Consider the following 16,134-nt stretch of genomic DNA (forward strand, 5'->3'; position numbering starts at 1 on the left):
AAAAAAGTGCATACAATGCTTTTTTGGTCAAAAAAAAAAAAAAAAAAAAAAAAACAAAGGCATTTAAGGCTCAAATCTTTCCTACCTAATTGGAACTATTAAATTATTAAAAAACAAATCACACTTTATTTAAATTTTTCTTGTTTTTAGTTAATAGTGACTCATTAAAGGATATGAGTTAAAATTATTTTAAAAGTTCATGATTTTAATTATAAAATAGTATTTAACTTAAAAATACCCAAACACTACAAGAAAATTATGTAATTTATCAAAATCACTAATAAAGACTAACTAAAATTTTATTATATTGATTCTCAAAAAAAAAAAAAAAAATTATTATCTAGTATCATAATGTAAAAATCATGATTCTCAAAAAAAAAAAAACAAAAAAAAAATGTAAAAATCATAACCTTTTAATACTAGATTAAATCATATATTATAAATATAAATTATTAAATTTGATATACTGTCATCTTTCAAACTATTATGATTATATAAAAATTGTCTACAACCGGTCAGAATACTGATACCATTATTTAAATTTTTTTTTCTTTTTAAATCTCCTATATTATATATTACTTTAAAGAATAACAATCTATCATCCATAATATTGAATCCTCAGGAGTATAGTAATGAATTTATAATTTTAAATCTCAATTAAGTATTGACAATTATAAACAATTGAAAATCTAAAGAAATGAAAAAATATATGTGATTTTACATATTACACGACTATAAATTAAAACTGTAGGGGTAAAAACTCGAAGACCCTGGAGAATGGGCTGGGCTTTTGTCCAAGACGATTAATTTGTTAGATGTGGATTTTTAAGACCAACAGTTGAATCCAAATCAGCGTTTCAATGTAAAGAACTGAAAAAACAACAGTACAAACCAAATTTGTGTAAGATACAATGAATTCTAATTTATTTCTCCTTCCTTGAAATGTCTGAAGAATATTTGTTCTAAGATGGAAATATAAGACAAAGCTTCTCTCAATATTACAAGTGATTTCTCTCTCTCTTTTGTTTTCAGGATCCAATCCCTGTGCATGGGTGATCTCTTCCTATTTATAACTAGTGCTTCAATCTTGGCCGTCTACCTGTGGGATGGGTTATTCTACAACTAAGATACTTGTCCCATCTTTCTTTTCCCCTCCTTTTAAGGTTGTGATGAGCATATAATAGGTTGTTGAGACATTATTCTAGTGTCATTCAATCATTAATACGACATGTTTGGGTGGTGCAGAGCGTTTAATATGGAGGGGACAGTGGCTTTGTCAGAAAGCTTCCTCCAATTTTTGTTCAAATTAGTTACTGTTATCTTCCTCGACCAACATCCTTGGCATGGTCCAATAGCTCTTCGTCCTCCTTAGTCTATTCTTTCCTCGGGCTAACTCCCTCTTCGGACTATCTCTTTCCTCAGATTATTTGAGCTCATGTAATCCATTTGAACATTTGATTGGGCCTACCCAAATTCCAGCCTAGGCTCAATCTCCTTTAACTCTTCTTGACCTACACTAAACCATTAATCATAAAATCATAAGCAAATAAAAGAATTCAAATAAAATTTATAAAGCCTTTAAAACAATAAAACCATGAATGATACAAAACTTACAATTTTTTCTATAAAAATGAAATTTACAATAAAGGGTAAATTGCCAATTACACCCTTGAAATTTGGGGTTAACTGGATTTTACACTCCAAAATTTCAGAAACTTGATTTTACATCTTGAAATTTGGTTTTGTTAACAATTCAACCCCCATAGTTAGTTTCTGCTGTTAAGTGGCACATCATCATGCTAGCATGTTTTATTTTTGCCAAATCAGCCCCAAAACTATGTCGTTTTAGTGATGACCAAGCTGATATAATCAAAACTACGTAGTTTCAGGCCTAAACGTAAAACATATTACTCTAGCTTAAACGACAGCGTTTAGGCCAAACTCTAAAATAAAAAAAATAATAGAAACCATAACCCTACAATATGTCTAACCAGCTTAGTCCTGGACAGAGAAACCAGGAATGCCATTGAGAAAAGCTGAATAGTCCGTGAAGAGAATTGTCCCCTTTCCTCTTTCAACCATGCCCGAAAGAACCTAATTCCAATTTTATGGTCACCAAAATAAAAAAAAATTCAAATTTTTACAAATTAATCAAATCAATTTTAAACCCATGAAATTATTGTGAACACGGCAAGAGTAAGGAAAGAATCAATTAAAAAGTGTTTGGTTTTTGACAACATATATTAATGGAATGAAAATTAAGGTTGAAAGTCAATATAATAACATGGGAATTGAAGATGATTATAGTACTAGTTTATGGCAAGTATAAGATGATACTTGTTGGGTGTAGTGGAAGGCACCAACGGAAGAGACAACAAGGGACTTCTAAAAGGAGTCAATTAGAATGTCAGAGAAGTTGGGGGGTTGCCAATTCGTATTAGTATTAGAGTAACCATTGCTGCATTGTACACCACGTGATTTGCTTGGGTTCACACAGCTGATGGTCTACAGACAGATCGTGGGGTTATGGTTTTTGTTTTTTGATTTAAACGCTGTCGTTTAAGCCAAAGTAATGTGTTTTAGGTTTAGGCCTGAAATTTTCTCTCAAAAAAAAAAAAAGAAAAAAGGTTTAGGCCTGAAACTACGTAGTTTTGATTGTGCTAGCTCTTCACTTGGTCATCACTGAAATGACGTAATTTTGGGGCTGATTGGCAAAAATAAAACACATCAGCATAATGATGTGTTACTTAATAGCAGAAACTAACCGTGGGGGTGAATTGCTAATGAAACCAAATTTCAAGGTGTAAAATCAAGTTTTTGAAATTTTGGGGTGTAAAATCCAGTCAACCTCCAACTTCAAAGGTATAATTTGCAATTTACCCTAGAATAAAAGAATGTACCATGAGATTCCAAAATTTGTAAATTAAAATGTTCAGACTAAATGGTTTGAATTAAAATTTTATATCTTACACATTTGATTTTAAATTTTTTAATTTATAATGCATTTTAAATATATTTTTAAAGTCTTCTATTTCAAAGAAGAAAAAGAAAAAAGAAGGCTTTTAAAGCCCTATTCCCCTACATAAGGAATAATAAACAATATAGAATTTTTTTTGATACAAAATAGAAATTCTATTCTAACATAATCTAAGTGTGTGTGAAGCTCCTTCCTGAATATTTGAATTCCGACTCTTATCCCCCCCACACCCTACAAGCACCTATACTTGTGGAGTGATTATCGCGTCAAGAGTACACAGTGGATAATATAGAATGTATTTAAAAACAATAGATGGAGATTTTTTTTTCCATATTAAAATTTATTCCTATAATTTTCTAACTTCTAATAAATAAATAAAAATTATTCCTATAATTCCCAAATCCAATCACAATTTATTTCTATCTCTTTCTTTTTTTAAATTAAAAAAACCCCAATCACAAATAATAAATATAGTCATCCAAACGCGGTGAGTCTGTACGACAGGGCGTTTTCATGTCCGTATACGTGATAACATCATAGCACTACTTGTTTCAATATAAATCTCTCTTTTTTTTTTTTTTACTGTAATTACTAATTATTCCTTTTCGTTTTTCATTTTCTAAATTTTTTATTTTTAGTCATTCACTATTTTTTTCCCCAACCAACCAAAACCAAAAACACAAAAAACAGGAAAAAAAAAAAAAACACGCTTCCGTCTCTCGCAGATATGCTCACTCACTCTCGCTAAAAAACGACGTCGTCGGACGCCGGTCAACAGAGCCGTTTTGACCGTGAAACCCTAGGGTTTGCTGCGTTTTTTTTTTTTTTTTTTTAAGTTTCTGTTTTGATGGCTTCTGAGGACGCGATGAGCAAAACGACGGGCGAGTCTGCCGTTTCGACGATCGTAAACCTCGCCGAGGAAGCCAAACTCGCTAGCGAAGGTGTCAAAGCCCCTAGCCATGCCTTACTCAGCATCTGCAAGTCTCTCATCGCCGGAGGCGTCGCCGGCGGAGTGTGAGTTTTCATTTTTCATTTTCTTTGTTTACTTTCTGTGATTGTTCTCGATCTGTATTCCTTTTTTGTTGAATTTCTTTGAATCATTTCTCTCTCTCTCTCTCTCTCTCTCACTTTTAATTTTAATTTTTTTGGGGTTTATGTTCTATATTTTGTTAAATGAGAGGTCATTGATTTTGTTATCTATATATACACACACACATATAAAATCATGCTGCCCTTGTCTTAGAATTGTAAAATTTCAATTTGGGTCAATTATCAACTTTGGGTTATTTATTTATTTTTATAGAAATGGTTGCTTTTAGAGCTGCGTGAGGTATATTTTTTTTTTATTAATTTCTGTATTGGGTTCTTGGTGTTTTGGTAATTCAATTCTTACAAAAAGTAGATGAGGGGAGAATTTGAACCTTGGTTCTCCTTATAAGGAGACCAGGTAATGCCACCGAGCTACAAAGCTCTTGGCTTTGGGTTTTTGGTGTTTATGGAAGAATAAACAGTGAAGATTTAGGTTATATCCTTTGGTCAGATTGCTGGGAGGTTTAGATGGGGGTGAGATCAAATTTTCCAGTGGTAATGCTTGGAATATTTTTTTTTTTTGAGTAGGATATACCCCTTGTATGTTGGTGCTCCCAATTTTTTGTCCCTGATATTCTTGTGGGTTGCCTGTGTTGAGTTGGGGGTTTTTGAATGCGGAATAAGCTTTATATAGTTCTCACTGTGAAGGGTCTATAGTCGGTGCTAATTAGGATGAGATTATGTTTACATTTATTACATTCTTACTATTGCATGGCTCCATAGACGGTATCAATCTTATGGAGATCAAGACTCTGTGTCTTTTTATTTATTTTTAATTTTTAGGATTGGTTACATGCTCACCCAATGGGTTTTGAACTCATGACTTTGCCATTCACTCTATTTCTAAAAGGAAGAAAGTCTTAGTGACTACTTCTCTACTTTACTTATTGTACTTTTTAAGTTGTTGAATCTACTGACAGCTTTAGCAGTTAATTCTAATCTACAAGGTTTAAGGAATTAGGATATTGTTTCATTACCTACAAGTTATAGTTTTCAAGCATTTAAGAAATTGGCTGTATGTTTGCATTTAAGAAATTGGCTGTATGTTTTGGGAGCAAATGTATGGTTTTGAGGAATTGAATAGAAGATTTAAGGGATTGAAATGTGATATGGCATGTTTGGCACACGAGAGATATTTGAGGGAAAAATGCCTTGACACTGCCTGAACTTTGGGGTAGTTGCCTCGACACCTCCTAAACTTTTATTTTGGCCAATTTAGTACTTGAACTTTACTGATGTGTCAAATTGCTACTTCCATTAGTTCACTTTAATAAACTAACGTTCTAACCATGCGTGGGGGAAAAAAAAAAAAAAAAACGAAGTGTTTGCAGGTTCAATTTAGAGAGAGAAAACTAGGAGAGAAAGAGGACTAGAGGAGCAAGCTAGGTGAACCCACCGGAACCACACCCCAAATTTCTTAGCTTATTCAGGCTCTATCTTTGTCTCTCTCTTTCTGTTTTATTTTCAAGCTATGGAATCAAGAAACCCAAAAGGAATTATGGTCTCCAATTCATCCCTAAACACACTTTCTTGGTAACTCACTCTTTTTCTCCCAATTTTTAATTAACAACTCAAATATCCATGGAACCAAACTAGTATTCTATATTCACACCCCGAAGTTTTGACCAGACCAAGAGAGGAAGAACTTTACCAAATCCAGTGGATGGTGTTCATCAGATTTAAAAATCCCAAAAGGTAGAAAAAGTATATATATTACAAGTCAGCATAAAACAACGGTTTGAAACAATTTTGAATGGTAGAACTAGCAAAAGGGTTCTTTTTAAATCTTGCTAATTTGACGAAGAATCTGCAGAAAGCAACGGTTGGAAAAAAAAGTTTTAATTTGATTTCTCTCTTGCATGAAAGGGAGAAAACTGAACCAAATCCAGCAGGACCATGAATGCAGCAGTGGCGGAACCCTAAACACTGGCTCAGGTGGGCCTAGGAATGAAGTGGTCCAGTTCGTTTGATCTTCTCTCCTAAGTTTTCTCTGTCAAAATTGAACTTGCAAATACTGCTTTCATCCACACGTGTAGACGCTAAATTTATTAAACGTGACTAACGAAAGTAGCAATTTGACGCATCAATAAAGTTTAGGTACTAAATTGGCCAAAATAAAAGTTTAGGAGGTGTTAGGGCAACTACTCCAAAGTTCAAGAGGTGTCAGGGCATTTTTCCTGAGTTTTGAGTATAAAGACTATAAAAATATTTTTGGAAAATGTTACTTATAGTAATAAGGTTGGAAAATGTTATCTACAACCATATGCCTTAGAGTATTGATGATTTCCTATAGAAAGCATGGTCTTGCTATGTATCAGAATGTTTTCTTCATTTGAGGTCCTTGAACTGGAAGAAAAATGTATTGGCCTGACCTGAATCAATACACTTAACCATTGTTATTGCTAGGGTTAGCAACAAGATATTCTTTCTTGCAACATGCATTCTTGGGGCAAGCTTTTGACTTTGTAGTTTATTACATTTAACAAGTCTTATGTACTTTCTGCTGCAGCTCACGTAGTGCTGTTGCTCCACTAGAAAGATTAAAAATTTTGCTCCAGGTAGTTTCTTCTTCACCATCTGAATCAACCACCCCCCCCCCCCCCCACAAAAAGGCTCCCCTTTTAGCGAGCAGATATATATTAATGATTATTTACATTACTTCTGAGAGAGAGAGAGAGAGAGAGAGAGAGAGATGCTATTGTTCATGATTCTCATGATTGCATTGGGGAGAATGTTTTACTTTTATATGTATATACTATCATCATCTCTTTAGCTGGAATGAATAGTTATTGCTTTTGGAATATGCAGGTTCAAAATCCTCATAGTATCAAATACAATGGAACGATTCAAGGCTTAAAATATATATGGAGAACTGAGGGTATAAGAGGAATGTTTAAAGGAAATGGAACTAACTGTGCTCGTATTGTCCCAAACTCAGCTGTCAAGTTCTTTAGTTATGAGCAAGCATCTAAGTATGTTGCTGCACTTAACCTGCTCCCCCTCTCCTCAATATTTTTTTGATTCCCATTGACATTTATTTCTGTATCCTAATAATTACTCTTTTCCCTTTGCTTACTTGTTGTAAACAGTGGAATTTTATGGCTTCATCGTCGACAATCTGGGAATGGTATGACCATCCATTGTCTTCTTTTTCATTTGTTATCGTTGGATTTCAGAAATGATACTTTTCTTTTCCTTTTTTTTTTTTGTGTTGTGGGGGAGAGAGGGGGGGGGGTCTGTTTGATTTAGAGTTATAAATGCCATATTATTTTCACCTCTTATGTACACCTTTTTAAAGCCTTAGGTACATTTGTATTTTTACATTCTTCTTTTTTAAACAAAAGAAGCCAATAAAGATAAGCTCATCTGAACACCCTTTTCTTGTAAATTGTGCATAATGCTATCATTGAATGGTTGCTTCTGGTGTTGATCTCTCTTTCTCTCTCACCCTATTTTTGGGTTTTTTTGGGGGTGTGGATGTTGGAGAGAGGGAGATTATAATGATGATTGTGAATGATGGTTAAAGCTACATTTCTTCATCATCTAATGCAGAAGAGGCACAACTTACTCCTCTTTTACGACTTGGAGCTGGTGCATGTGCTGGAATTATTGCCATGTCAGCAACTTACCCAATGGACATGGTACGGGGTCGGCTGACTGTCCAGGTATTGTTTGCAGTTTTGATTTGTAATTTAAATGTGATTAGCTCCTCTAATTACTGTCTTCAAAGTGCAGGACTACCTTTTCATCTAATCACTTTGGCTTAACTTTGTTTTTGTATTTTATTTTTTCAGACAGAAAATTCTCCTCGCCAATATAGGGGAATCTTCCATGCTCTTTCTACAGTCTTCCGGGAAGAAGGCCCTCGGGCTCTTTACAGAGGCTGGCTACCTTCTGTCATAGGAGTTGTAAGTATATACTTAATGATTTTTAAGCTCCTCTGCTGCTAACTATTGAATATTATCCTTTATTAGGTCATAAAAAATTATCTGCACATTAACACTACTATATTCACAGAAGATTTTGAATTCTCATTTCTATATGAAGGGGCTTGTAATTACTGTATGGTGTTTGTAGATTCCATATGTGGGTCTCAACTTTGCCGTGTATGAATCTTTGAAAGACTGGTTGATTCAAACTAAACCATTTGGACTGGCTGAAAACTCTGAGCTGAGTGTGACAACAAGACTTGCATGTGGTGCTGCTGCTGGAACTGTTGGTCAGACTGTTGCTTACCCTCTTGATGTCATTCGACGAAGAATGCAGATGGTAGGCTGGAAAGATGCTTCATCTGTCCTGACTGCTGATGGGAAGAGCAAGGCACCTCTTGAATATACTGGCATGGTTGATGCTTTCAGGAAAACAGTTCGGCACGAGGGATTTGGAGCGTTGTACAAGGGTTTGGTCCCCAATTCAGTGAAGGTATAGTGTATTTTATTATTCATGTTCTGCTTCATTTGGCCTATTGATATTATACACACCCATCACCTACTAAAGTTACTGCATTTTTTTTTTCTTTTTCTTTTCTTTTTTTTTTTTTTTTATAAATTTTTTAGCATGTGTTTGAAAGGATAGTTACATTATCTATTAATTGGTAACTTGAATGGATGTAGATATATTTTATCCTCATTTTTATCTTTTTTAAGGTAATTCAAATATCAATTTGTTTGCTGGAGGAGATTATTATATCAAACTTCATTTTGTCTGTTAATGTTATTCAGGGTAGAGAACATTTTAATTTTATTGTTATTCTCTTTAGGTGGTCCCATCCATAGCAATTGCATTCGTGACATACGAGGTGGTCAAGGACGTTCTTGGAGTTGAGATGAGGATATCTGACTGAAGCAATGGAAACTTAAAGCTATTTCTTCCAACATTTGTACTAATTTTGCCAGCAGAAAGAAATGGTTATTAGGAGAAGGTATTTTATCGGGAATTGTGTTCTTTCCAGTTAGGAGGAATCTTTAGAAACCCACTTTTAACATCATGTTGATATTCCTTCCAGATATTGCCCATTTGTCTCTATCCAAACCCACCTTAGTTTTTAGCATTCATATTCTTATGCTATTGCAATAAGTATGATGCACTAGATGCATTCTGATATCTTCCCAGTGAAGTTAATTTATTACTCATTTGTATTTATGGTGACCGGTTTATAAAATAGAATTGCCATCTTAGATCTTTTGGTTATTTCCCGTCTTTTTTCTATTTATGCAGGCATTGATTTGATACTATTGTGCTGAATCTGCTTTGTTGGTTATGTGAATTAAATGATTTTGTATAATATGATGGATGTATTGTAAGTTGTAACAGCTTTTTATGGGGCCTAAATGAATGCATTACGTCAAGAAAAAATCCAACCATAATCAACTTATTTGACCATTACAACTGACTTCTTTCACCCTATCGTCTGTCAATACGTTTGCTTATAATTATACCATGTCCACAAACCAAATTTTAAGATTACTCCTGAAGTGTGAAGAGCTTCTGCTTGCATGCTTTTGTGCCTAACATGAGGCTGGCTACCCTGATCATGGTCAACTCTTGAGGTTTAGTACTCAACGGTACCCTTCAGCTGTTGAAAGTCATGCCTGTTTATCATAGCTTATTTTCATGCCTATATGACATATCTTTAAGTTTCAACTTATTCAGCTCATGTACAACTTTTTAAAAATTATTTTTTAAATTACAATTGTACTTTTATCTAGCTTATTTGTTAAGTCCAATAAACTAATAAAAATAAACTCGTCCACACTAGCCGTAATAAATAATTTTGGGTTCGACAGTTGACACACACCATCTAGATGAAAATTACTGAACATTACTTGCGTTCTTTAGTAACATGTTGCCCAAACCAAGGTTTAGTACATATTTAGCTCGGCCATCAAAGTCAAGGGAAAAATCAAATTACCCCAGTGCCCCTCAAACAACTATGGACGTCTAACCATATCCAAGTTTGCTTAGAGCCACAAGTCTGCAACTACAATTTGAACTTGGATTATTGTTATTGATATGTATTTGATCTCCCTCTTCGCATTATCATTTTTGTGCTTTGTGATGATGAAAACTTAAAAGAATTAATTACTATTATAAGAAACCATTAATAGTAATAACAAATAATTATGATACTAAAAATAAGAGAGATATTACGTCCACGACATTTTTATAACAAATCATAGGTGGTTAGTTGTTATGAATTTAAATTTAAAACTAACATCATCTTACTTTGATGGCCAACTAGTTTGGGACACACAAATGGAGACCCAACTTCATCAATTGCATATGTTTTCTCTTCATGTCACACTATAAGCTATAATTACTTTATTGCTTCAAAGCATAGTTGTCAGTATCATACGATACGTGATACGTATAGTATCGTATACAAAAAGTTTCGTATTGTAAGGGCATATCGTTAGTGCTCATGAATCGTCCGATACATAGGTGTGTATTGTATGAATCGTATCGTACGATACATAGACATGTGAGTTTAAAATGGGGTTTTTTTGTTAAAATTTGTGGTTTTATTTGATTTAAACAAGTTGTTAGACTTTTTTAATACAAAATTATTGGGAAACTTAATTGAGTCTAATAAAATAGCAAGTCCATGAGTTTTTTTTCCTACCTTCTCTTTCTCCTACAAAATTTAGACTATACTCATAACACTCAATTTCATATGTGCAAATTTATTTTCCATGCTATTAATAATGTATTAAATGAAAATATAATTATCTTTTGTTTTGTTATTATTATTTTGAGTCTAAAAGGCTAGAATGCCAAGAAAAAATATAAAGAAAAAATTATTAGAATAAAAAAAAAAACTAAATGTTGAAAATAATGAAGAAAATGTCTATTAAAAAATAATTTTGCAAGTTGCTGAACATGATGATAATATTAACTTAGATGGAGTTGATTAGCCAAGATGATGAAAAGATATTATTATTTTGATTTATATATCATGTATTACCTCTGAGTTTAATCAATTTAAATGTGCATGTTATAAACATAAGTTAATTTGATTTATTTAGTTAGCTTTGTTAAATTTTATTACAAAAGTAATGATTAAATTGGTCATTAGTTGAATATATTTCAAATTTATAATAAATATACCTTTTATATATGTATATGCAGGGAACTGCTAAATGACGGATAACTTAGTCATATATGAGGCGACTACCCTCCTAGAAATTAAGGGGAAGAGAGAGATAATTTGTTAAAGTTCTGCATGCCTCTTATTTTATTTTGTTGTTGTTAAATACAAACTGGATTGAATTTCAAATACAAAAGATAACCGAATCTTAAGGGAGTTCTATCGCAAGATAACTCCTTATTAAATGATAATGACAATCCTAAGATAACTCCTTATCCTAATCAAATTATAATTCAAATAACAATTCAAACGATACTAATCTTGAGGCATTATCCTTATCAGAATTCTTTCTCTAGCCACCTTCTATTGCAGCTACACCACTTGGCTCCACGTGGTCTTGGGACATAACAGTATATCTATAATTATTTTATAATTTTATTAGGTGTTTGTGTATCTTACAATACATGATTTGATACAATATACAATACGGAAAAATCAAAAATCGATTCACAATACGATTCACGATTTGACAACTATGCTCCAGAGTACAAGTTTAGTGCTACCTTCAGTGGTGTGTGAGGAGACTTTACTACTTGTGGGGGCCAGTTAGTTAGGAGGTATTATTAAAACTGTACGAATTGGGTCTATGGCCCAATCCGAGGACATTAACCGATCTGAGAATAGCCAAATGAGGTTATAATGGAAATTGTATAAAGAGAAAAATAAAGATAGTACGAGATAAGTCCAACACACGTCCGAGGAAAAAAGTCATCTCGGAAACGAGGATCCGAGGTCAATAAGAATGTCCTATCATCCTAGACCTTCTTTAAAGTTGCATCACAACTAGGAGTTGGACGTTGAACAAGGGGTGAGTAAAGGGAGGCAACAAATATCTTCAAAAACTGCTACCTCCATATTAAATGCCTCCCAACTAACTCTCTGGCCGCATTAATGTGGAGGTGATATCTGAACAGTGACTAAGCAGCCTTACAGCTACTATTTGATGGTTCTGGGAGGTGTTGGATGGGACAAGAAGGAGCTCCTTGAATCTAACCTACACGTGTATGATGGAGATGATACCAAAATTGTAGTATATAGCATGGGAAAGTGGCCTAAAGAAAGAGGATCGGAAAAAATCAAGGTATCTTTGTAAGAATACGGTGAACTCTTGTAGCTTTGTTAAAGTACAAGATATTATAACATAAGCTCCTTAGGCCGTACTGAGGACAAATTTTCCTATTTACTTGTGTTCAACAATCTTAATTCAGTAACTTTTATGGTCCATCTTTTGGAGTAGAACTAGCTCTTTCACCCACGCTCTATAAATTCATTGTTTGGGCTTGTTGGGCTTAAACCCAATCTTACACTGGATCTAATCCAAATTCAGTCCTTACACTACCTAAATGATTTTTTTTTTTTAAATATTTTTTTTCCTTCTAGTTTGCTAAATACTTTTATCGTTTTATCTACCAATGAAAATCTATAAGACTATTAACTATAAAGTCATGAAGAAACGACAATGGCTCCCAATCCATTAATTTTGAAATGTCCAAATTATTAATAGAAAAAACCAGGCTTCATATATAAAAGAACAAATTATGATTGTAACTCAACTCTGTAAAACAGATCAATACCTCCATTGTAAGTAAGGCAACTATTCAAATATCTCCCTATTCGCAAATATCTCTTCTACTACTTGTTTTGCATACTCTTTCTCTGGGTCATCATAAATCAATATGTTGTCATAAACTGAACCAGCCTTAACCTGCAAGAAAATTAATCAGGCTCCACTCATCAACAAAAGTTAGATATTCATTAAGGCTGTTCAAACTTCAAATTAGATATATGAGATCAAAGTGGCGTAGTCTTGGACATACGATAGAGCTCTAATAATTCTGAACTCTATCATAAGTATAAACTAATTTAGTACAGCAACAAGTTCAAAAATTCATAAAAACCAACCAGGTAGGTTTCCTTTGGAATATCCAAGTACCAAGATTCTAAACAAGGGATGAAGGGCTTAACCCATAAACATCAATTAAGCTTACCAACTTTGCCATTCAGATTAACAAAACCTGCAGTTCTCTTAGTCAACATGGGATAGAAAACAGCAATGCAATTCACCTAGTTGATTATGAAGGATGCAATAGATTGTTCTTTCCTAATAAATAATAATGCAGATTACTGGATTCCAGGAGAACAAGAAGTCCTTGCGCCAATCTGGCATACTTCAATTCCCACATATTTTATTGGCTTTTTGCACAAAAAGGTCAGGATCATCATCAAACTCTGCAGGAATTTAAAAAACTAAACCAATGTTCCTATTTTAGAATTGAAAGGTAAAAAATGGCTCAACTGTGATATGCCCGTAAAGATTTATAAGATCTACATAAAAAATCCTAAGAAAATAATAGTTATGGCCTCTCAACTTGTACAGATTGCATAATAAAGCCACAACAAAAATGTACCATTTCAATCCCCCCCCCCCCTCAATGTTTGGTTTGGGCTTTAAAGCCCAATAATATCTCTTAATTCTTAAATTTCCGTTTAGTTGTTTATTGAGGTAAAATCATTATGGACAATATAATCACTAATTAGGCAAAGCTAGGTTTTTTTTTTTTATTATTTATTTATAGAAAAGGGCCAAGCTAGTTTATCCCACATGCTTCTTCTCCGAAAAAAAAAAAGTTTATCGCTTGTTGTCTTTGAAATTTAAAGTGATTATATAGGTGATGGGGTGCCAAATTTTATTCTTTATTCACGTTGTCTAAGGGATTAGGAACCAACACCTTAAATATTTAGGGACTAATAGTCACTCATTTCTTACTTTAGAGAATAAGTGCTTTGAGTATTTCATATCCAAATGTGTATTTAAGCAAGTGAATTATTGATTACATATGCTATGCATGTGTTTAAAATTAACTTCTTTTTCTTTTTTCTTTTTTTTTCATTCTTCCCAATAAGAGGATGTGGAAACCTATAAAAAGTAAAAGAGATAACAAAAGTAAAACCAAGAAAAAACAACTTAACGATTCACAATTTAAACGAAAATCAAAGTACATAGTAGCACAATGTCAGATTTGATGATTTCTTTATTTTTTAGTCACATTGGATAACTTAATTGAAAGCTTGAAAATGTCTTAAAAACACAAAAGTTTGTTTAGACCCCTAATTCAAATTACGGTTTGATTGATTTTACACTAACTTAATACTAAGTGCAGAATAGTGTAAACACAAGCAAACAAACAAGAAAGCTACTCTAATTCATATTTAAAGCAACACAGTAGTAAAATGAAATGAGCAAGAGTAGGGAAGAGAGATGCAAACACAGATAACACACTGATGTGTTATCGAAGAGGAAACCGAAGAATCTCGACGAAAAACCTCTCCGTCGCCCTTCAAGCGGTAATCGATCCACTAGACAATCAGTTGGGATACATGAGTTAGCAAGAGACCCTCCAAGCCTAATCTACCCGCTGTACCTAACCCCTGCAAACTCCTACTCCAACAAGGCTTCTCGGAACTGTGTCTTGTCTAGCTCTCCGGATCCCGCAACAAACTCCATGTTGCATCTGCCATCCTTGGCTTCTTCCAATGCTTCCTAGCAACTCCAAAAACACTCACTATACTCTGAAAATGTGTGGATTATGTTTTGGTACAAATCTCCTCTCAATGTATGATAATGGGAGAGGAAATGAGAAGAGGCTACAATGAATTCTCACTAAGGATGAGTAGCTCTCTCTGTAAAAGATGGGTGTGTGTTGTAAAAAACCTATCTAGGGTTTTTCTCTCTGAATGATCTCTCTTACATTTGTGGGTAATAAGGGTATATATAGTATGAGTGAAGGGTAAGGAATTCACACATAAAAATCCTCCAGGCAGAATGTTTCGCGACTGTCTCACGGGAAGGCCTTACCCGCGAGACACTCACGAAAACGACAGCCTGGCACGACTCTTCAGCTTCCAGTCATGTGCTCCTCACATGCTCTTTCGCGGCTTAGCTAGCTTCTCGCGAGCTTCTCGCGAAATTCACTGATTCTTCATTTAAGCTTGAGTCTTCACCAACTTAATACTAAACCCAATACAATAAAATCTCACAAAATATAAGGAACAAAATTAGAGCAATTACAACACTTTTTGTCATGGAATAAACCCAACATAAAATATAGTTGTAAATCACAAATTTACAATCTCCCCCTTTGGCTATTCCGTGACAAAACACCCTATAACAGACTCCAAACTTAAACGTGAGTTTGGGAACAATGGCAAAACTCACTCACACCTAAATCTAGAAGTTGTGTAGCACTTGGAACATATATACCTATAACCTGAAACACTTGCACAAAACACATTAGACCCTTAAAGTAAATCAAGTGATAAAAGGATAAGTATAATGTAACAAGTAAAATACGATCAAGTAAATATGTTGTGAAACATATGAACAACTTGATCAAACACATGACAGTCATATGGAAATGACCACAATGATCATATAGCAAAGCAAATGATCATTCGAACATGCAATCAATAAAGCACAATAGCATAAGGATAAATGCATGTCCAACACTCGACCAATGTAAAATACATGAAGTATATATGCATCTAGGAACAATCCTACTAAGGGCACAAGAATAATATAAACCAAAACAAAACAAGGAAAATGTCTTCTCCCCCTTAGTATATGCATCTCCCCTATAGCTTTCTCCCCCTACGAATGTGCACGAGGTAGAATTACTCCCCCTAAGAGTGTGCACATGAGTCATATAGAAATGACAATACAAACTTGTATACTCTCCGATATACTCTCCCTCTTTTTGTCATGAATAGATAAAACAATCAAGAGGAATGAGGGAAAGAAAAGAAGATATGAGCAAAGGTATGATGCATGAGGGTTGCAAGATGAATGAGAAAATGAAGCTCAAACATAAGACAAAATGACAAAGATACAAGAACATGTTAAGTGCTAAAAGGTCTAAAAAGA

General features: G+C 33.8%; 1 protein-coding gene across 1 annotated transcript; it reads left to right on the forward strand.

Annotated features, from left to right (window-relative positions):
• Nucleotides 1-3,629: 3,629 nt before the first annotated feature.
• On the forward strand, nucleotides 3,630-9,256 carry LOC115975330 (mitochondrial adenine nucleotide transporter ADNT1-like). Its single transcript, XM_031096065.1, has 8 exons — nucleotides 3,630-3,991; nucleotides 6,576-6,624; nucleotides 6,875-7,038; nucleotides 7,156-7,193; nucleotides 7,619-7,731; nucleotides 7,861-7,974; nucleotides 8,144-8,488; nucleotides 8,826-9,256. Exons 1-8 carry the CDS (start codon nucleotides 3,825-3,827, stop codon nucleotides 8,907-8,909), a joined length of 1,074 nt encoding a protein of 357 aa, XP_030951925.1. The 5' UTR covers nucleotides 3,630-3,824; the 3' UTR covers nucleotides 8,910-9,256.
• The last annotated feature ends 6,878 nt before the right edge of the window (nucleotides 9,257-16,134 follow it).

The sequence above is a fragment of the Quercus lobata genome, chromosome 2, assembly GCF_001633185.2.
Source record: "Quercus lobata isolate SW786 chromosome 2, ValleyOak3.0 Primary Assembly, whole genome shotgun sequence".
NCBI lineage: Eukaryota > Viridiplantae > Streptophyta > Magnoliopsida > Fagales > Fagaceae > Quercus > Quercus lobata.

Bases quoted from the DNA above. Each gene is read 5' to 3' on its own strand.
- LOC115975330 (XM_031096065.1), top strand. From the start codon at position 3,825: ATGGCTTCTGAGGACGCGATGAGCAAAACGACGGGCGAGTCTGCCGTT. The intron at 7,194-7,618 runs GTATGACCATCC...CATCTAATGCAG, and splicing joins TCGTCGACAATCTGGGAATG to AAGAGGCACAACTTACTCCT. The intron at 7,732-7,860 runs GTATTGTTTGCA...TTATTTTTTCAG, and splicing joins GGGGTCGGCTGACTGTCCAG to ACAGAAAATTCTCCTCGCCA.